The 22,199-nt window shown below is 35.5% G+C and overlaps 1 protein-coding gene across 1 annotated transcript; it reads right to left on the bottom strand.

Moving 5' to 3' along the window:
• Positions 1-2,060: 2,060 nt before the first annotated feature.
• On the bottom strand, positions 2,061-17,720 carry LOC131856947 (uncharacterized). Its single transcript, XM_059208913.1, has 3 exons — positions 17,416-17,720; positions 2,205-2,554; positions 2,061-2,113 (listed from the first exon to the last, which is right to left on the bottom strand). Exons 1-3 carry the CDS (start codon positions 17,718-17,720, stop codon positions 2,061-2,063), a joined length of 708 nt encoding a protein of 235 aa, XP_059064896.1.
• Positions 17,721-22,199: the final 4,479 nt, after the last annotated feature.

Here is a 22,199-nt window from a genome sequence, read left to right as displayed (position 1 = left end):
TCCTCTAGCTATCCTTTTGATCCTTCCTTGCAACTTGAGAGAAATCTTTCAAACAACAACTTAAAATTCCTGCAACAAAAATGAGACTACCAAAGAAGATCCTACTACTAAAACTTGAGAAATTTTCTTCAAAACATAATCAACTCCCTTCTTTGAAACTTGCATACAATTTTATAAGAAAAATCCCTCAATTCCACTATCTAGAGAATTTAATTAAAAAAGAGATTCTTTTCCAATATTGGACTCATGCAAATTGATTAAAAACTTAGTGGGGGAGTTACATGCAAGGTGGTGGAGATTCCTGTAGAAGCTTCTAATTCCTCCTACAACATGTGCCATAATTGGGAGTGGGAAAATAAATAAAAATAATTATATTCTCCAAGTGTGTGTGTGTGTGTTCATTTTTATTCTTTTATAACATTTATTCAATCATTTTAAATAGCTTAACCAAAAATATAATAGAATTGTACTTAAATCAAAAAGTGATAAAGGAGGGTTGTGACACTTTTATCCTTTGCTCATTCTCACTTTCTATTTTGCAATATATTTCATACACACATCACACATACTTCCACATATTCAACCTAAAGAGATCCCATACATATATGTATTGATTTGGAAATTTACACCAAGTTGGCCTCTGGGATACTTTACAAAAGAACCTTTTAATAATTAGGATACATGCTACAATCACGGAAGCAAAATACCAGTATAAGTATTCAAAGTCGGCTAATCCAGAAATGAACATGTCCTCAAAGTACCAAAACAACACGCTACCAGAATGCCACAATTACTAAAGCACAAAATAGGATAATCAGATCATAGCTAAGACCAAAAGTTCCAGGGGACAATAATTATGATTTAAGTTAGCATTAAATGATTCAAAATGTGAAGACCAAATATCCAAATGAGTGTTACCAAAAACCATAGAACCTGGAGGAAATTGAATCATAAGAATTAGCTCATCACAACATATCTCAACATACAACTGAAGCACGACATCAAAAGAATAGCTTTTGGAGTACAAGACCAAATGTCACAACCAACACCAAAAATTCCCATATCCAGATACTCATGTCATAATTTCAAAGCAATAATCATATCAAAAACTGTGACATCAACAACAACAACTCTGCATACATACCTATCTTCCACTGTTTTGTATACATACCTATCTTCCACTATTTTGCATACATACCTATCTTCCACTGTTCTGCAACTTAGCATATACGATATCTCACATACTAATCCGAACCAACCCAGATCACTAGATTTGACATCAATGACAACTCACATAAGTAATTCCAACAATCTCCCCCTTTGTCATTGATGAAAAAACACTTCAAAAAGATTGAAAAGATTTGTCAAAAAAACTCCTTTGATCGAGCTTCCAAAAACCAAAATTCTGCAAAATCCCCAACATTCTCCAAAAAATTCTCCCCCTTTGACATCAAGGACAAAGGTGGAGAAAAAAACATAACTACATGACAAAAATACCTCATTTTTGCTTTTCAAATATCATCTTATATCTTTCTTTCTACTCAGGAAAGAAAGTCTTCCACGAGTTCATCACTAGGTGGATATGCAAGCTCAAACTATCATTTTGCAAAATTACATCAATTGCATCTAATAACAAACTAAGAACAAAGATATTTTGCTCACACTTCTTAGCTTCAAAAAGAATACCGAAAAGATGCTCTAATCGAGCTTCAACAATCTCTTTTACTTTTAAGAATATACTTACCACTTCTTCTTTCTGTCTTTGATAAAATATAAGATCTGATTGCAAGGAGTTTATATTTCTTCTCTATGCACCATCAAGATCACTCAAAATATCAAACAACTTACCCAAGGAACACAACTAAGATTTAATAGAGTCATTTTTCCTTTGAATTGTTCCACAACTCCAAGCCACTTAAAACAATATTTGTATACTTTGCTTGCTTCTGCCAAACATAGTCTCATATTTCTTACAATTTTTTCTAATCATATACACATTTCTTCTCCATGTCATCCTGAATATCCTCTTCTGAAATCGGTTCCTTAACAAACTACTTCATCTAATCTTTAAGCACTTCACTCAAGACATCTGGCATGATGTCAACAATACTATCTAGAGAAATACAGTTTTGAAACAGATAACCAACTAGACTTTCTTCAATTTGATCTTTTATCATAAGAGGGATGCTCAAGCCACAATTTACCAAACTTTTTCAATCCAACTTCTTCCTTTAGCAAACTAAAAATATTATCAATACTGCACGTATCATCTTCCTCATCTTTTCTTTCTTCAGCAACATGATTGTCCTTAATCACAACAGATGATTCCAAATCATCAAGAGAAATAACCTCATGTGCAACTTCACTTTTTGTCTTCTCTATTGATCTTGGGGGAGAGATCACACTTTTCCTTTTTGCATTTTTACTGCCAGAGGCACTTCCTTCAAGAATATGGACAAAACTGGGAACCAGATCAGAGAAAAGCTTTTTCTTCTGTAACTCTAAGAAATATTCTTTGCATGCTAGATCTTTGTTTTCCAAACAAGCTAAATATCTAAAAATTTGTTTTCCAATAGGAATATTCTATTTTTATTTAATATTTTCTTTAAGGGGTAATGAATTTGTGAAGTAAAGCATCAAACACAGAATCAAGGAATCAAACCTGAAAGGATAACCCTGTTCCTTAGACATCTTAATGTTCTCTGCCAGTTGTGCTCTCAACAACTCATAAATCAAAGTTCTTATCGTCTCTCACCATTTGATGCATAATGTATACATCAATAGCTGAAGTAGAACCTTCTCTATTTTTTAAGTATTTTTTATAATAAACTCCACAAGAAGCACACCTCACTACAGGGTCAAAAATAGTGTCAATTATGAATGCCCGTTGATCACCTAAGACGTTGGTTAGGGTTTCAACTTCTTTGTTTTTGATTGATTTCTTTATCGGAAGGGTTCCATTATCACATAAACCAAAAATAGCACAAATAGATTCTTTCAAAATCAGATATGACTCATCCAAAATCATATAATCATTCTTAATGCAATTCAGGAGAAATTTTATCATGTCTTCATCTTCGAACCAAGGAAATTCATTCCAAAGTTTTAAACCCTTATGCCCTAAATTTTTTTATTTCTTACATACCTTCATTTGACAAAGAATTCCCCAATTTCCTATTTTTCTCATGATTATACTCATCCAGATGCATATTCTCAAATATCTAAACAATTTCTATCTTATAATCCGTAGGTAGAGATATGAAAAAATATCTTTTAAACTAAACTTTGAAACCCCTTTTCTCTACTTGCTTTGTTCTTCATCTTTTCCTCAACGCAAACTACAAAAATGATTAAAACACTGAATATTTATCTTACTTGACATACCTAGGGTTTCGCCACAAAAAATGTCTTATGGCAATGATGTCAACCGAAACTTTACTCTTCTGCATTTGCAATCTATCGAAACACACATCACTAGCAATATCAACACCAACCTGTGTTGCCACAAGCATTTCCTTCTCACAGGGGAGACAAATAGATTTTTCATTATATTTCCCCCTAAGCACTAATTACCAGATCGGTTTTTAGAGGAAGAAGCACCCATGCTGGATTTGGGTGCAGAGGACTCAACAGATTCCTTCCTTTTCCATACAATAACATTATTTTTAAGTTTATTTATCAAAGCCTTCTCATTCCTGCAATTGTTAGCAAAATGTCCATATGTATTGCAATTATAACACTTCACCTTGTTTTGTCCCGATTATTTGAATTTCCTTTGATTTTACATTGATTAGATTTATGACCAAATTTATGACATGTGTGACAATGACCCTGAAATGACATATTCACTTGTGATCCATTTATTCCATTCATAAATGATCTATAGATTTTGTTAACAACTTGACTAATGTAATTTTTAGCCTTATGTCCAAAATTTCCACATCTAAAGCATTGAATATTCTGATCTAAATTTCTTCTGCAATCTACAACTTTATGTCCAAAATAATTGCACTCAAGGCAATAGCCATTAAATGATGAGTACCTTTGAGCATTAGGTTGTCGAACCAGAGGTTTGTATGTAGCAGGTCTGGGAGTCTAAACTTTGTTTGCATCTTCAGTCTTCTTTTCAATCTCTGTTATTTCTTTCCTTTTACCTTTTTCTTTTGAACAATCACTAGAGAATCCCAATCCTTCCTTATCCTTGTGAGATTTGTGCATTGACAATAGTTGATCCAATAACACACTGTTTTCACTAAGTCTTGCTTCTGATTTCATCTTCTGCAATTCTTTCTTGAACTTTCCATTTTATTCATTCTTCAGATTAACTATGCTCTTCAAAATTTCTTCCACTTTCCTTCTTTCCTCTATCTACAATCCTAAGTTCATAATAGTCTCAATTTCTTGCTTCAATTCCTTGTTAACTTCTCTATGCCTTTCTTTGAACTTCTGGATTTGATCTCTCAATTTTTTCACACATTCATTTGGTACCTTCACATTCTCTTTTAATTCTTCATTCTCAGATTCCACACTTTCAAGATCGTCAAGAGTTGTCTTCAATTCTTCATCCAGTTGAAATTTTCCATCCATTCCCATAGGAGCCATCTATTCAAATCAAGATCTTCCTCGAGTGATTAAGCTAGCAAAAAGGGAGCAAGCTTTGATACCAATTGTTAAACAGACTAGAATACTGAGAGGGGGGGGGGTGAATTAATATTCCACTCCTAAATTCTAAAACTAAAATAGATAATATGTTGATCTTAACTTAATCTTAATTATCCTTGAAATAAAACACATAAATGAATTGCATAACACAACCATATAAGAGACACCGAATACTTTTATACGTGGAAAAACCAATAAGGGAAAAATTGAGATAATATAACTAGTTATATGTGATTACAAAAATAGGCTCACTGCTAGAGGGCTCACTGCCTAGAGAGCTCACTGCTCAGATACAATTGACTTATTGCTAGAAAGGCTTACTGCCAAAAGGAGTGAACTAAGAAAATCACATCTACAGATGCATGAAATCAATTCTAGCTAAATATCTAATAGAACACCAACAACTCACAACAGATCTAGTTAAGAACCTCTACAAAATACTTCACCAATTCATTGCACCAAACTGATCATACAAACCAAATCTCTTTCGCTACATATTTCATACACACATCTCCACACATACTTCCACACCTTCAACATAAAGAGATCCCATATATATTTATATTTGTGTGTGTGTGTATTAATTCAGAAATATACACCAAGTTGACCTTTGAGATACTTTACCAAAGAAATTTTTAATGATTAGGATACATGCTATAATCACAAAAACAAAATACCAATATAAGTCTTCAAATTCAACCAATTCAAAAATGAACACATCCTTGAAGTACCAAAACAACACGCTACTAGAATGTCACAATTATTGCAGCACAAAATGGAACAACCGGGTCATAGCTAAGACCAAAAGTTCCATGGTGCAATGATTATGATCCAAGTCAGCATTACACAATTCAAAACATGAACACCAAATCACCAAATGAGTGTTACTAGAAATCATAGAAACTGGAGGAAACTAGATCATAAGAATCAACTCATCGCAACATATCCGAACATACAATTGAAGCACAACATCCATAGAACAACTTCTGGAGCACAAGACCAAATGTCACAACCAACACCAAAAAATATCACATCTAGATACTCATGTCCTCATAATTTTGGAGCAATAATCATATCAAAACCTGCAACAATAACAACAACAACAACAACTCTACATACATACCTATCTTCCATTGTTTTGTATACATATCTATCTTCCACTGTTCTGCATACATACATATCTTCCACTGTTCTGCAACTTAGAATATACGACATCTCACATACCAACCCCAACCAATCAGGATCACCATATTTGACATCAATGTCAACTCAAATAAGTAATTCCAACATAGAGGATTTTGCTTCCCCTTCATATCTAGGTGTACCTTTCTTAACTTTTTCTCCATACTTTAGCTCACACTTCTTTATGATATACTCACTAAAGTGGTTGAAAAATGTAACATCGCAAATTGAATCCTATGCAATTCTACATGACATGGTGCCTCTACTTTAAGGCAAATAATAGATAACCCCTTGGCTTGGACCGCCTTGTCTGCTCACGTGTCTTGCCCTGTTGTCTTTTTTGGTAGATTTCTTAATCATTTGGACTATTTTATTCTGGGAAACATGCACGTCATGGAGATGTCCACGTGCCACACGTTCGTCTTATGTATATGTAGTCCAAGGGTAGTTGTTGAGACATTACACTTGCTAAATTTGGTAGTTTAACCCCTTCTATGTGCACCAACATCAGGATCCTTTTTTGGGATCTATATGTTGCCTTTTTGCTTCATTTGTTGCTTCTTCTAGCAATCTAAGACTCTCAGGTTCTATTCTAGCATTGGTTTTATGGTTTTCTTACATCTTGTCCACCATTATTATGCTTGTTTGTTGCACTTCTATCACCATTATAGCTTCACATATTTAATGGATTGGTTCTCATCTTCACTCCTATAGGCTTCCCACTTCTTCCTCTTTTATTACATTATCCATTAATTTATCTTTGTGAACATATCATTTATATTGTTTCTTTAATTGTATCTCTTTTTCCATTTATCTATTTATCAATCCAGTTATCGATGGACATAGAAACACAAAAATAGTGGTCTAACTATGGCAAACCTCTAAATTACAACCCCAATATTTTATCTTCGCTTGTTTTGTGTGCAGGTTCATCAAAAGGAATTTTTGTGTTGGTTGGCTGTAAGCTACATTTGTTGGACTCTTTGTGAAGATATTTTTCCTTTCTTGTATTTCTGTTATTTTTTTCAAGCAATCCTCAGTTTTTTGTTGTCGTTTATGTCACATTAAGCATACAAAATCCTCGTCTAGTTATTGTTGTACTTGGCATCATTTATGTTCCCTTTTCATACAAGATTACGGTGCACTGCACCATCATCCATGACCTACGTGTACATCCTAGGTAGAGAGCACCTAGAGTCCACCAAACAGTCTTTGTGGTTGGTGCTTTAAGTTGAGTGGTCAAAATATTTAGGTATGTTGGTGTTAGTTAGTTTATTGCTTTCTTTTCATCCTAGTGAGTAGAATTAGAGGTTAGAGGAGTTTGAAGGTTTCTATGAGTGGCGAGGAGGTTAGTGAGTCCTTGAGAGGTTTGACAACCTTTTGCAATAATTTAGTTTTCCTACTCATAGAGTAACACCATCTCAAAAAGGGGAAAAACGTAGACACCTAAAATTGACCATAGACATTTGATCAATTTATCCCCATTATTGGTCTATTTTAGCTATTTTATTAGTTAAAAAATTAATTATTATTTAATTAATCATCTTTATTCCTCCATTTTACAGTCTATTACCTAAGGTGTTATTCAATTCTACTTCTTAGCCCTTCATCTACAATTAAATAAATACCCTTTTATTTGATTCACTTATTCCCTTTTTCCTCCACATGGAATTACAATCAAATTTTAAATTCCTTCTCCCTTTCTCTCTCCAAATGTCAAATCCTCCAACATTTCCCACTTGCATCCTAATCATAATCCCAGTTTCTTCCTAATCCCCTCCTTAAGCATGTGCACACACTAAATCAAAGTCAACCTCTACCATCTCATCAAGCACATGGGCTTGTCCCCTCAAGTACTCAAAAATAATTTTTAATTAAAATTTATTTTATTCGTCTTCTTCATCCTCCACCCTCGATCTTCATCCTCCAATCTCAATTATCGATTCAATCTAATCCCAAATCCTATATATCTAACACCTAACCATTTTCATCTCTATCTCACCTAATTTGCATTGGAGCATTGTTATGCTGCCAAATTTTCAAGTGAGCACACATCCAACCCATCATATTGGGAATATATACTCATCTAGGGGTTTGATATAGTTTTATTTTGTTAAATTATATGCTTTTTTGACCTCTTTTTAGCCTAGTCTAGATTGTTGTTATGTTTTGTGTTTTTAGTGATTTTGCTTGTTATTTTGATTCATTTGAAATCACATTTTATTACACACAATAGGAAGCATATTTCACAAATGAATGAAACATGCGATCTAAAATATTTATTTACAATAGAATATTTTCACATGCGTAATGTAAAATGATTATTTATTTTGATGTTAGAGAGCATAAAGTAAAAATAATTATGTATGTTAGAGGCACAAGTGATTATTGTATCACCGATGCACCAAAGGAGGAGTAAGATTCAAAATAGTCACAATCACCACTTTGTAGTGTCACCTCTTTGTTGTCAAGGGGGATCTTTCTCCCAACTCACCTATTAAACCTTGGAACTAGGTTAGAAAATGATGAGTTCTTAAAGAATCAATATTATCTCACCCCTCAAACAACCATGACACTTCCAATCTACCTTAAGGTTCGATCCTTTGTATGAGCAGTATCCACGATGAATGAGTAACTAAGCCTTCCAAGGGCACCTTATGCCAAACAAAATTTTCATTGTTCTAAAACTTGTCAAAGGCCCAAAACTTATGAATATGGTGTATACAACCTGATTTTTCTATCCAAGAAGTTTGAAGACACCTCCTAAGATCTAACCCCTATCTTGCACCTAGAGGCCTAGTAGACCTTCAATTTAGGATTGGTGAAAATAAATTTTTGCTCAGGAATTTTCTTCACAAACTGAGACCAGATTCAAATACCCTTTTGGGAGTTCTAAATAATATCTCAAAATGACTATGTGGTGTTTTTGAGCATGTCTATCAAAAATGAGGTTTTCTCATTGCACTATAACTCAATTAGCCCACTTTTACACCGCAAGTTTAAAAAAATCAATTTCCAAACTCCTCTCTCCAGTTTTCAGGGTCTTGGAACCTCATATATGCTCACAATCCATCATTATTTTCATTGAATCTTCTCTCTCTCCCTCTCTCTCTCTCTTGTTGTCATTTCAATTTGCCTTCTTAACTAGCCTAACACATAGGGATGGTAGGCTTAGGGTTGAACAAAACCCCTCCTAATTCCCTTTTCAGTTGTAAATTCAAACAAAAACATGAAAAAAAATCATAATCTTCCATTCCACCAAGTTTGGCCAAATTCTTGTACGGTGGAATGGAGTATTGTTTAAATTTTGGCTACAAACACTTGCCACCTAGGGTTTACAGGTGGTTTGCAAAGAAAAGGTTAGAACTTGCTTAATTCTTTAGGAAATCAAACCAAAATTGTTGCAAATTGAAGAAGACTTAGAGACCTTTCATTTACATTGGGTCTCACCCCCCTATCTGCCTATACAAACCATACAACACAGAAAAAATAAAAAAAATTGTTAATTTTGTAGAAAAACAAAGTATCCTTTATTGCTAATTTCTCACAAATAGTTAAACAACCATGCCTTGATCATTTGGAGGATATTTAAACATGTCTTGTCCTGAATTCCAACAACCACAATTAATTTTCAAACAAAATGACCGTTCACATTCCAAAAGTTTGACAATTGTTTTGACAACATTAGCATTTTTGCACTAAATGACTTCACGTGAACTAAAACATGCACAAATGGTCTTAATATGACCTTATTACATCAAATGAACAATAAAAATGACCCTAGACTCCTATATGCATACTTTGACCAACTTTGACTTGGGTGCTCCAACACCATTCACCCGAAGAGGAAAAGATGTCATGCCTCTGCTGAAATCAACTCTTGAACTGAGGTACCATGTTACTTTATGTCATCCTTTGACATCCATGTAGCATCTTAATTTGGTAGACCATGCCATTTTACCAAGTAATCATTGTAGACATTGTGTCTTGTGTCCAATATGCCTTTAAGTTTCATGGGCTGACTTGGGGGTAGATCTTTGATCCGTTCTTCATCTTCATGTTGGCAACAATGCAACAAACTGAGAGGGCGGGGGGGGGGGGGGGGAATAAATTTTCTCTCAAACTCTACACAACTCAAACTTAAATTTAGATATGATAATAAATAGTAAAAGCATAAATCAACACCACATCAATAACACACATAACACCAAGATTTTTGACATGGAAAAACCGGTTAAGGGAAAAACCATGGCAGGAACCTACCCACAATGAGATAATACCCTATTAGGAGTAAATGAAAATATTACAATAGGGAATGCACATGCATTCAAGTACGTTGTCTAGAGCTCACTGCTCAAATCACAAAACAAGAAGGGCTACAACCCTGGGGAAGGCTCACTGCCTTACAGAATCATTCAGATTACATTCGAAGGATCATGAACTAATGAAATAGTATCTTCTCATGTTTGGTTATATTTCTGGTTAAGCACATGTACACAAAATTTTCTCTTTCACACTTCTTCACACTTCTTCGCACTTCTCCTCTGCTACTGAAAGATCAAATCAATGTTCACACATGCAAATACAACTCTCTCATGAATATTACATTTATACAAATCATCAACCTATATTTTAAGCTCGGCTAAAACCCTCAACACAAATTTCAAAACAATAACCTCACACACTATAATAATACATACAAAACAAAACAATGTCGGCTAAGACATAGTCTGGACCTAAACCAACACCGCATACAAGAAACACCTCTAAGAATTATGCCTCAAGCATCCACAAAAAACCACAATCACAATGAATGCCACATAACATGAAGAATACCACTGGATCAAGAAAATGACCAATAACGCGCACAACAATCAAGGAAGACCATCAACATGGATAGAGAACCATCTAGAAACATCCACAAGCAACGTGAATCACCACATAAACAACCACAACATCACCACTTACTAGAATCTTCATCATCATTATACAGAATCTCAAGAACATACATTGAACTGACTCTCAAACTGAAAAATTCACTTGTAGAATTCCAAATCATGGACCATCTAAATTGAGGACACATATGAACATCCCAAACACTGTCAAATTTGCAAACCAAGATATTGCAATTCCAGAGCAATGCAGAGAAAAATTCAGAATACCGAATAACACAAGCAATTGAATAACCAACCTCAATACCGAATCTTACAACTCGATCAAATCACCATGCAAACTTCTGAAAATTCTGTTGAATCAACTAAAGATACTTATCTTAAAAACCATTAAACCACAACAACTCATTTGCAACACACTGGGGAAACCAACTCATCCAATTTGACTGCAACACTGGAATACATAGAAGAATATGTTGACATAAATAACAACACATAATTCCAGCAAACTTCTCAGAGACATCCAACAATCTCCCCCTTTGGCATTGATGGAAACATATGAATGTGAAAACAATCAATGCAAAGAAATAAATCAACAATAAACAATCTCCCATAAGTCTCAACAATGTCCCCCTAAGATCAACGCATGATATAGTAGTTTTTTACATGCTTCTCCCCCCATTTGACATGAATGCAAAAGACACATACAAATCATTATTCTCTCACCCTTAGAAGATAATCTCTCCCCTTTAGGACAAAATCACAAATCTGAACATCTGACCCACACACTGACTACTCCCCTCGAGTAACAGCCTCACTCATAACTCCAGACCACAAGATATCTTTGTGAAGTCCTTCAGAATGACGCAACTCCATGTATCTTAGTTCTCATTAGGAGGGGAAATCACCCCTAGCTTCTCTATGAGATACTCAAATGTATCTTTAGGTAAAGGCTTCATGAAGATATCTACTATCTATTCCTTTGTAGATACATACTCCAATTTGAATTCCTTCTCATTCACCTTCTCTCTCAAGAAATGAAACTTGATAGATATATGCTTAGTTTAGAATGCAACACTAGATTCTTAGAAATATTGATAGCACTTGAATTATCATAGTATATAGCAGTAGGCTCATAAAAAATAACTCTGATATCCTTCAACATCTGCTTCATCCAAATTACCTAAGTACAATTGCTAGCAGAAGCAATGTATTCAACTTCTGGAGTAGATAATGATATATCATTCTTCTTCTTACTCATCCATGAAACCAATCTCTTACCCAAGAAAAATGCACCAACACTAGTACTCTTTCTGTCATCCACATCACCTGCTCAATCAACATCAGTAAAATCACTCAAAGTAAAATCATCATCTCTAGGATACAACAAACCAAAATCATCTGTCCCTTTCAAATATATGAAAATTCTCTTTACAACAACAACATGAGATTCCTTAGGATCAACTTGAAATATAGCATCAAGACAAACATCATTCATAATATCTAGTCTAGTTTGAGTCAATAAAATAAACCACCAATCATAGATTTGTATCTAGTCTAATTTTCTTTCGGAGAGTCATCATCCTTTGTCAACTTACATCCGGTCACCATAGGTGTACCAATAGGCTTTTTATCATCCAAACCAAACTTCTTCAATAATTCCTTGACATACTTAGACTGAGATATAAAGATACCTTTATCTAGCTGAGTAATTTGCAATCCCAAAAATAATTTCATCTCACCAATCATAGACATCTCAAACTCATTCTGCATATCATTAGCAAACTTCTTGCACAAACCATCATTTCCACCAAAAATAATATCATCAACAAAAACTTCAACAATCAAGATGTTATCATTATCAATCTTGAAATAGATATTACTATCAACAGTACCTTTATTGAATTCAATCTCCATCAAATACTTATCTAATCTAGCATACCAAGCTCTTGGAACTTGCTTCAATCTGCAAACCATATCTTTCTGATTTGTTAACTAAAATCCATCTAGCTGCTCAATATAGACCTCTTCTTCCAGCTCACCATTAAGAAAGGCTGACTTGACATCCATCTGATACACTTTGAAATCTTTGTAAGAAGCATAAGAAAGACATAATCTAACAACTTCAATTCTAGCTACCAGAGAAAAAGTCTCCTTAAAATCAATACCTTCCATCTGAGAATAACCCTTACAAACAAGTTTTTCTTTATTCCTAACAACTCCACCTTGCTCATTTAATTTATTTTGGAACACCCATTTAGTTATAATTACATTGTTATCCATAGGTCTGAGAACAAGAATCCATGTATTATTTTTTTCAATTTGATTCAACTCTTCTTCCATTGCTTTAACCCAATTTTCATCTTTACAAGCTTCATCAACATCTTTAGGTTCAATTTTAGAAATCAAGCAATACTCTTTTGCAATTCTTCTCCTAGTCATCACACCTCTATTCTTATCACCTATGATCCGATTCTTTGAATTATTTAACCTTACATACATGGGAGTCTTAGGATTTTCGTGATTTTCAAACTCTTGACTTCTTTCTTCTGCACTAGCATTTTCTTCTCCTTCATTCTTAGGCTTTTCAGAAACAATCTAAACTTGATTCTAGGTCCGCACTTGCTTTCCTTTATCCGAACTGACATCCTAATCAATTGAATCATAGCCAGAGCATCTGGACTGATACTCATTTCCTTCATCCACTTTCACATTAGCACTCTCAACTATCTTTCTCAACCTCTTATTATAACACCAGTAGGCCATACTCTTAGTAGAGTAACCAAGAAAGATTCCTTCATCACTTCTAGCATCAAACTTCCCTATATCTTCATCTCTTCTGATATAGCATTTACTACTAAAAATTCTAAAATATCCAATTGTAGGAACATGGCCAAACCATAAATCATAAGGAGTATTACCAGTATCACCTTTGATATGCACCTGGTTGAAAGTGTATACAACAGTACTCATGGATTCTCTCCAATAGATATACATAATATTTCCTTCAATCATCATGGTTCTAGCAGCTTGCTAAATTGTCCTATTATTCCTCTCCACAATACCATTCTGCTAAGGGGTCCATGGAGTAGATAATTGTCTCTTCACCCCATGCTCTTCACAAAAAGAATTGAACTCACCGGAAGTAAATTCACCACCTCTGTAAGATCTCAGACACTTTAACTTTAGACTAGTCTCTATCTCAACCATAGCTTTGAAAATCTTGAACTTCTCCAATGCTTCAAACTTCTCCCTTAAGAAAGTAACCCACATCATCTTTGAATAGTCATCAATCAACAACATGAAATACACGTCACTCTACAAGCTTCTCACTCTAGAGGGACAAGACAAATTAGTATGCATGAGATCCAATATCCGAGTAGAAGTATATTATTTTCTTTTGAAAGAAACTCTTGTCTTCTTTCCTAATTGGCATTCCTTACATACCGAATTAGAAGGCTTTACAATCTTAGGCAGATTTCTCACTGCTTGAGTGGAACTTATCTTAACCATGAAGTCAAAATTCACATGACACATCCTTTTATGCCATAACCAACTTTCATCAATCTGAGCAATCAAACAAATTTTACCACCAACATTCAAGTGAAAGATATTACCTTTAGTTTTTGTACCCGATGCAATCTCTGTTCTGAAGCTACTCAAAATATTACATTTCCCATTGTTGAATTGCAATTCATAACCCTTATCAACCATTTTTCCAACACTCAAAAGATTATGCTTTAGACCTTCAACATACAAGACATCATCAGTGTTATGCTGACCATCAAGAGAATTAGACCCTTTACCACAGATTATACTAGCTTTGCCATCTCCAATTCTTACTACACCACCATCATACTTTTCCATACTCACAAACTTATTCTTATCACTCGTCATGTGATGAGAGAAACCATTGTCAATAACCCATTCATCTTTCTCTTCAACTTTAGCAACTAAAGATTTTTATTCAATGAAGCAACTAGTAGAATCAATAGTCACTAGATCATCTTCTTTGATAGCAATGAACACCCACTCATCTCTTGATTTTCCTTTCTCAGAATCATCATCTACCACACCTTCCTCAACAACAAAATAACACTTCTTCTGATATTTAGGCTTATATGTATTCACTGGCTTCTTAGAAACTCTTTCTGAACACCTTGAGGCAAAATGTACTAACTTATTGCATAAAAAACATTTAAGAGGAAAATTTCCCTTATACTTACTGGCACCTTTAGGCAATCTTTTGGCAATCAGGTCTTCAAACTCTTCAAGATCTCTTTCTTCTTCTTCAAGCTCTCTCATCTCCTTCTCATAACTGGATACCCTTGTAGAATTTTCTCCCAGATCATATTTCTGCTTCCTAAATATAATAGCTTTGAATGAAAATTGAAACTTAAGAGGGGCTTCACCAAACTCTCTCAACTCAAAAGCAACAAGCTTACCAATCAACATGTCTCTAGTCACATCTTTCACAGTTTGGATCTCCTCAATAGCAACAACCTTCTGCTTGTAAGCAGGAGGTAAGGATCTCAACACTTTAGCCACAATATCATATTCTTCTAATAGTCCACTGGTACATTTGATGTTCAATACAAGTTCATTCACTTTCTGCATAAAGGAGGTAATGTTCTCATCTTTGCCCATCTTCAACATCTCATACTTTACCTTCAATCTCTGCAACTTAGCAACTTTCACATGGCTAGCTATCACCTTCATACAAAGTTTCTAGCTTCTTCCAGATCTCATGAGTAGTCTACAAATCCATCACATTAGTCATCTCAGAATTAGACAAGGCACTCAACAATGCTTCCTTAGGTCTAATATTGAATCCAACTTCCTATATCTCATTTGGAGTTGTAGGACCATTTTGAGGAGCATTGTACACATTCTTAGAAATATTCCAATAGTCTTCACTGATGCATCTTAAATGACATTCTATCCGGTTCTTCCAGAGAGTGTAATTAGTTCCATCAAATCTCAAACTATGCTTCCTAAAAGAAAAGGTTTCTATCCCGGATCACCTCAATCGGTCAATATTCTTTCGAAGGATCTAGCTTTGATACCAATTATTGGCAACAATGCAACAAACTGAGAGGGGGGGCAAATCGATTTTCTCTCAAACTATACACAACTCAAACTTAAATTTAGATATGATAATAAACAGTAAATGCATAAATCAACACCACATCAATAACACACATAATGCCAAGATTTTTGACATGGAAAACCCGGTTTGGGGAAAAAACACGGTGGGAACCTACCCACAATGGGAGAATACCTTTTTAGGAGTAAATGAAAATGTTACAATGGATAATGCACATGCATTCAGGCACACTGCCTAGAGCTCACTGCTCAAATCACAAAACAAGAAGGGCTACAACCCCGATAAAGACTCACTACCTTACAAAATCATTCAGATTACATTTGGAGGATCATGAACTGATGAAATAATGTCTTCTCATGCCTGGTTATAGTTCCAGTTAAGCACATATACTCAAACTCTACTCTTTCACACTTCTTCACACTTCTTCCCACTTCTCCTTTGCTACTAAAAGATCAAATTGATGTTCACACACGTAGATACAACTCTCTCATGAATATTAAATTTATACAAATTATCAACCTATATTTCAAGGTCGGCTCAACTCTCAACATAAATTTCAAAATAATAACCTAACACACTACAAAAATACATGCAGACCAAAACAATGTCTACTAAGACATAGTCTGGACCTTAACCAACACCGCATGCAAGAAACACCTCCAAGAATTACACCTTAAACATCCGCAACAGGCCACAATCACAATGAATGTCGCATAACATGAAGAACACCACCAGATCAAGAAAATGATCAATAATGCACACAATGATCAATACAAACCATCAACATAAATAGAACATGATCTAGAAACAACCACAAGCAACCTGAATCACCCCAAAAACAACCACAACATCATTATACAAAACCTCAAGAACATACACTGAACTAACTATCAAACTGAAAGATTCACTTGCAAAATTAAAAATCATGAACCATATGAATTGAGGACACATATGAATGTCCCAAACACTACCAAATCTACAAACCAAGATATTACAATTCCGGAGCAATGTGGAGCAAAATCCAGAATACCGAACAACATGAATAACTGAATAACCAACATCAATACTGATCTCAAAAATCAATCAAATCACCATGCAAACCTCTAAAATTTTTGCTGAATCAACTAGAGCTACTTATCTCAAAACCCATTAAACCACAATAGCTCATCTACAATGCATTGGCCAAACTAACTCATCCAATCTGACTGCAACACTGGAATACACAGAAGAATATGTTGACATCAATGACAACACATCATTCTTGCAAACTTCTAAGCAATATCCAACACTTCAATCCCTGCTACACCCACTTCTTCTCCTGCATCCACAAATCCTTTAAAAGGATAGAGATCAGCTACATTAAATATAGGTGATATGGCTACCTTGGGGGGTAACTCTATCTCATAAGAATTTTGTCCAAACTTATGGACCACATTGCAAGGTCAAATCTTCTTCATCATCAATTTGGTGTATTTTCCCTTAGGTAACCTCTCTTTTCTTAGGTGTGCAATCACTATGTCTCTAAACTTGAACTGAACATCCCTCTTTCTCAAATTTTCCCTCTCCTTATACCTTTCTGCACTCTTTTGAAGAGTTTCCTTCACTTTTTGATGGATATCATGCATTGCTATTGCAAAATTCTCTCCTTGTGCACTCCTTCTTTCCATCCCTTTTAGATCTCTCAACTCATATACACCTCTTGGAATCATGCCATACACAACTTCAAAAGGACTCCTTCCTATGCTTCGGTTAAGACGATCATTATAAGCATAATCTGCTTGAGGAAGTATGAGATCCCATGACTTACCACGCTCCTTGGTAAGACACCTCAAAAAGTTTCCCAATGACCTATAGACAACCTCAGTTTTCCCATCCATTTGTGGATGATAGGTAGAACTAAATGTCAAATTTATTCCCAACTTTTTCCATAATGTCCTCCAAAAATGACCTATAAACTTGGAATCTCTATTAGACACAATAGTAAAAGGAAGTCCATGAATCCTTACAATCTCCTTGAAAAATAAACCAACTATGTGAGATGCATAATTTGTAGTTCTACAAGGAATGAAATGTGCCATCTTACTAAATCTATCAACAACAAATACACTGTCATACCCTCTCTATGTCTTATCAGTTGAGACAACAAACTCTTTGGGCAAGAGATAATGTCTCCATTTATTGAGGGCCTGTACCATTTCATAGAGCTCTAAATAATATGAGGAATACCTTCTTGTAGCTTCATTACGCTTCTCACTGAAGAATGCTACCGACCTCCCTTCTTGACTCAAAACTGGATCTATACCAAACCCGTTTGCATCACATTCAATGGTGAACATCTTATTGAAATCAGGCAAGGTAAGAATGGGTTGTTGGGCTACTTTGGTCTTCAAGATTTCAAAGTTCATTTTTGCCTCATTAGTCCATTGAAACCTATTCCTTTTATCCCCTTTTATATTATCAACAATAGGAGCACAAGTATGACTAAAATTCTTTATAAACTTGCTATAAAAACTAGCCAAATCATGGAAGCTTCTTCCCTATCCTATTGACTTAGGATTTTGTCAACTTATTATAGCTTCTACCTTTGTGGGATCCATCTTAAAATTCCACTTAGAGACCACAAAACCAAGGTAGACTAGTTCTTCTTTCATGAACTCACACTTCTTGAGGTTATCATCAATTTCTCCTCATGCAACCTCCTCAAGACCATATCAAGGTGCTGCAAGTGTTCCTCCTTTGTTTTGCTAAACACAAGGATTTCATCTAGATACACCACTACAAATTTGCCTATGAAAGGTTTCAACACTTCATTGATAAGCCTCATGAAGGTGCTTGGGGCATTTGATAACCCAAAAGGCATCACCTTCCATTCATATAAGCCCTAATTAGTTTTAAAAGCTATTTTCTATTCATCTCCCTCTCTGATCCTAATTTGATGGTGCCCACTTTTGAGGTCTAATTTTGAAAAATAACATGCCCCTCCAAGACAATCCATCAAGTCTTCAATTCTAGGCATAGGAAACCGATACCTTATGGTGATTTTGTTGATTTCTCTTGAATCCATGCAAATTCTCCATCCTCCATCCTTTTAAGGTGCTAAGACAGTAGGGAAAAAATAGGAACTCAAACTCTCCCTTATGAGGCCCTTGTCCAACAATTCTTGGATCTACTTACTGATTTCTTCATTTTTTTTGGTGTCATCTTGTATGCAATTTTATTGGGTAAAGTTGCACTGAGTATAAGATCTATGTGGTGGCTCACACTCCTTATAGGTGGTAGAGAATTGGGAAACTCATCAAACACTATGTCTTGATACTTATCCAACAAACCTTGCACTTCCCTAGGCACATCATCAATGTATGCTACTATTAGGACTGACTGAGGTCTAATTAGAATGGCGTATCCTTGTTTTCCTTCTTCCTTCATTTTCTTCAAGAACTCCTCCTCACCAACCACCATGACACTAGACCCAATTTGTTTGTCCATGCTTTCCTCTTGAAGTGCAGTGAATGTGAATGAAGTTCCACCTTTCTCTATCATGTAGATGTTCTTGTGCCCATCATGCTTTCCCTTCGTGTCATATTGCCAATGTCTTCCTAGGAGTAGGTGGCATACATCCATAGGGATAATGTCACATAGTATCTTGTATTTGTAACCTCCTATGTTAAATTCCACCCATGCTTGTTCATTCATTAAGACCCACTATCCTTTATTCAACCATGACACATTGTAGGGAGTGGAGTGAGGAGTTTTTTTCAAATTTAGTTTCTCTACCATTTCTAAAGACACTAAATTATCAGTGAACCTGAATCAATAACCACTTTACATACCTTCCCATGTGATTTTCAAGTAGTCCCAAACAATTACTTTCTTTGTGGAGGCTCTTGGGCTGTTGGCACTTTGATCAACATTCTCCTTAACATCAAAGGCTCACCTACCTTAGGGGTAGCATGCTAGGAAGGTGAATTGACACTTAAATTATCTTCTTCTTGTACAATTTGAGTTTTTGTTCACCATCTTAGGAACTTGAGCCTTGTTTTTCCGGGCACTTTAATGCAGGGTGTCTAGATTGATTCCAGTTGAAACATCTGCCTGCCAAGGTGTTTGACCCTCTCCCTTGACCTCTAAATATTCATCTACCTTTAGGCCTTCTTTCCCTAAAGTTGCCTCTACCACTTGATTCACTTTTTTGTTCTTGTTGGCTACTTGATTCATCTTGTGACTTGGAGGACTGTCCATTTCCCCCAAAAGAGCCTTTACCTCTAAATTTTTTTCTCTTACCTCTATTTTGCTTGTTTTGCTTCCTCTTCAACTTGTCTTCAACTTTGATTGCTATCTTGTAGCACTCCTTCACCATCCATGATGTAGTATGACTTAGTTCATCTTGGATGCTATACCTTAGACCATTGAGGTATCTTGCCACCATCTCTTCTTCATCCTCTTCATGCCCTATCCTTATACTCATCTTGTAGAACTCCTTGGTATAGGCTTGCACATCTTACTCCTTTTTCTTGAGGTTTTGCAGCCTCTCGAACAATTGAATATTGTAGTAACTAGGGAGGAACTTCCCTTCAGCTTTTCTACCATCCTATCCCAAGAAGTTATCTTAGGCTTCCCTTTCTTTCTTCTCTCAGTTTGCACAAAGTCCCACCATAACAGAGCATGGCCTTTAAATTTTGATTTGACCACCTTCACCTTATGTTCCTCTTGCACATCTTCACACTCAAAATGGTTGTCCAAGGCCCCTATCCAATCTAGGATCTCTTCTTCATCCAACTTTCCTCTATACATGGGCAAGTCTATTTGGGGCTTATGACCCTCACTTCTGATTGCCTTCAAAAGCCTAGCCATCCTCTCTTCATCAGGGTCCACTTGCTCCTCGGGATCTCCTTGGGGTTCTTCTTCTTCTTCCCCTTGGTCACTCATGTCTCATGTGACCTCACCTCTTCTATAGTTGGCTTCTAAGGCTTCAATTCTTGCAGCCAACCTTTCTTCCAGTTCTTTCATCTCCCCAACATGCTTTTGCTTCAATTCACTACCCTCTCTTGCAGTAGCACTCATTGGAGGCATCTTGTCCTTGTCTACAACAACCATCTGATTCTTCAACCAGTTTTTTTTTTTCCTATCAGAACCCGATGCTCTGATACCACTTTGATGCAACAAAGGAGGTGTAAGATTCAAAACAATCACAATGACCACTTTGTAGTGTCACCTCTTAGTTGTCAAGGGGTATCTTTCTCCCAACTCACCTATTCAACCTTGGAACTAAGTTAGAAAATGATGAGTGCTTAAAGACTCTGTCTTCTCTCACCCCTCAAACAATCATGACACTTCCAATTTACCTTAAGGTCTGATCCTTTGTATGAGAAGCATCAACGATGAATGAGTAACTAAGCTTTCCAAGGGCACCTTATGCCAAACAAACTTTCCTCTATTCCACAACTTGTAAAAGGCCCAAACCTTATGAATATGGTGTATACAACCTAATTTTTCTACCCAAGAAGTTTGAAGACACCTCTTAAGGTCTAACCCCTATCTTGCTCCTAGAGGCCCAATAGCCCTTCAATTTAGGATTGGTGAAAATAACCTTTTTCTTAGGCCTTTTCTTCACAAATGAAGACCATATTCAAATACCCTTTGGGAGATCTAAATAATATCTCAAAATGACTGTGGTTTTTTAGAGAACGTCTATAAAAAATGAGGTTTTCTCACTGCACTAGGACTCAATTAGCCCACTTTTACAAAGCAAGTATCAACAAATCAATTCCCAAACTCCTCTCTCCAATATGCAGGGTCTTCACACATCATATATGCTCATAATCCACCATTATTTTCATTGAAACTTCTTTGTCTCTTGCTATCCTTTCAATTTGTCTTCTTAACTAGCCTAGCACATAGGGATGTGAGGCTTAGGGTTGAACAAAGCCCCTCACAACTCCATCCTTTTCAACAAATTAAAAAGAAACATGAAAAAAAACCTAAAATATTCCATTCCAACAAGTTTGGGCAAATTATTGTATGGTGGAATGGAGTATTGTTTACATTTTGGCTACAAACCCTTGCCACCTAGGGTTTACAAGTGGTAGACCTAAAAAGAAAAGGTTAGAACTTGCTTAATTATTCATGGAATCAAACCAAACTAGTTGAAAATTAAAGAAGAATCAAATCCCTTTGATTTACACTGGGTCTCACCGTCTTATCTTCCTATACAGACCGCACAACACACATAAAAAGTACATAAAACTGTTAATTTTATAGAAAAAAAGAGTATAATTTATTTCTTATTCCACACAAATAGTTTAACAACCATGCCTCGACCATTTGGAGGCTATTTAAACATGTCTTGGACTGAATTC

This window comes from Cryptomeria japonica, chromosome 1 (genome assembly GCF_030272615.1).
Source record: "Cryptomeria japonica chromosome 1, Sugi_1.0, whole genome shotgun sequence".
NCBI classification, from domain to species: domain Eukaryota; kingdom Viridiplantae; phylum Streptophyta; class Pinopsida; order Cupressales; family Cupressaceae; genus Cryptomeria; species Cryptomeria japonica.
The sequence above is the reverse complement of the archived record's forward strand: the minus strand, read 5'-3'. Positions and strand labels throughout refer to the sequence as shown.

Bases quoted from the DNA above. Each gene is read 5' to 3' on its own strand.
- LOC131856947 (XM_059208913.1), bottom strand. From the start codon at position 17,720: ATGGATGGGAAAACTGAGGTTGTCTATAGGTCATTGGGAAACTTTTTG. The intron at 2,555-17,415 runs GTATAAGGAGAG...ACAAATTTTTAG, and splicing joins CTTCAAAAGAGTGCAGAAAG to ATATTTAGCTTGTTTGGAAA. The intron at 2,114-2,204 runs GTAAATTGTGGC...GTATTTCTCTAG, and splicing joins AGTTGGATTGAAAAAGTTTG to ATAGTATTGTTGACATCATG.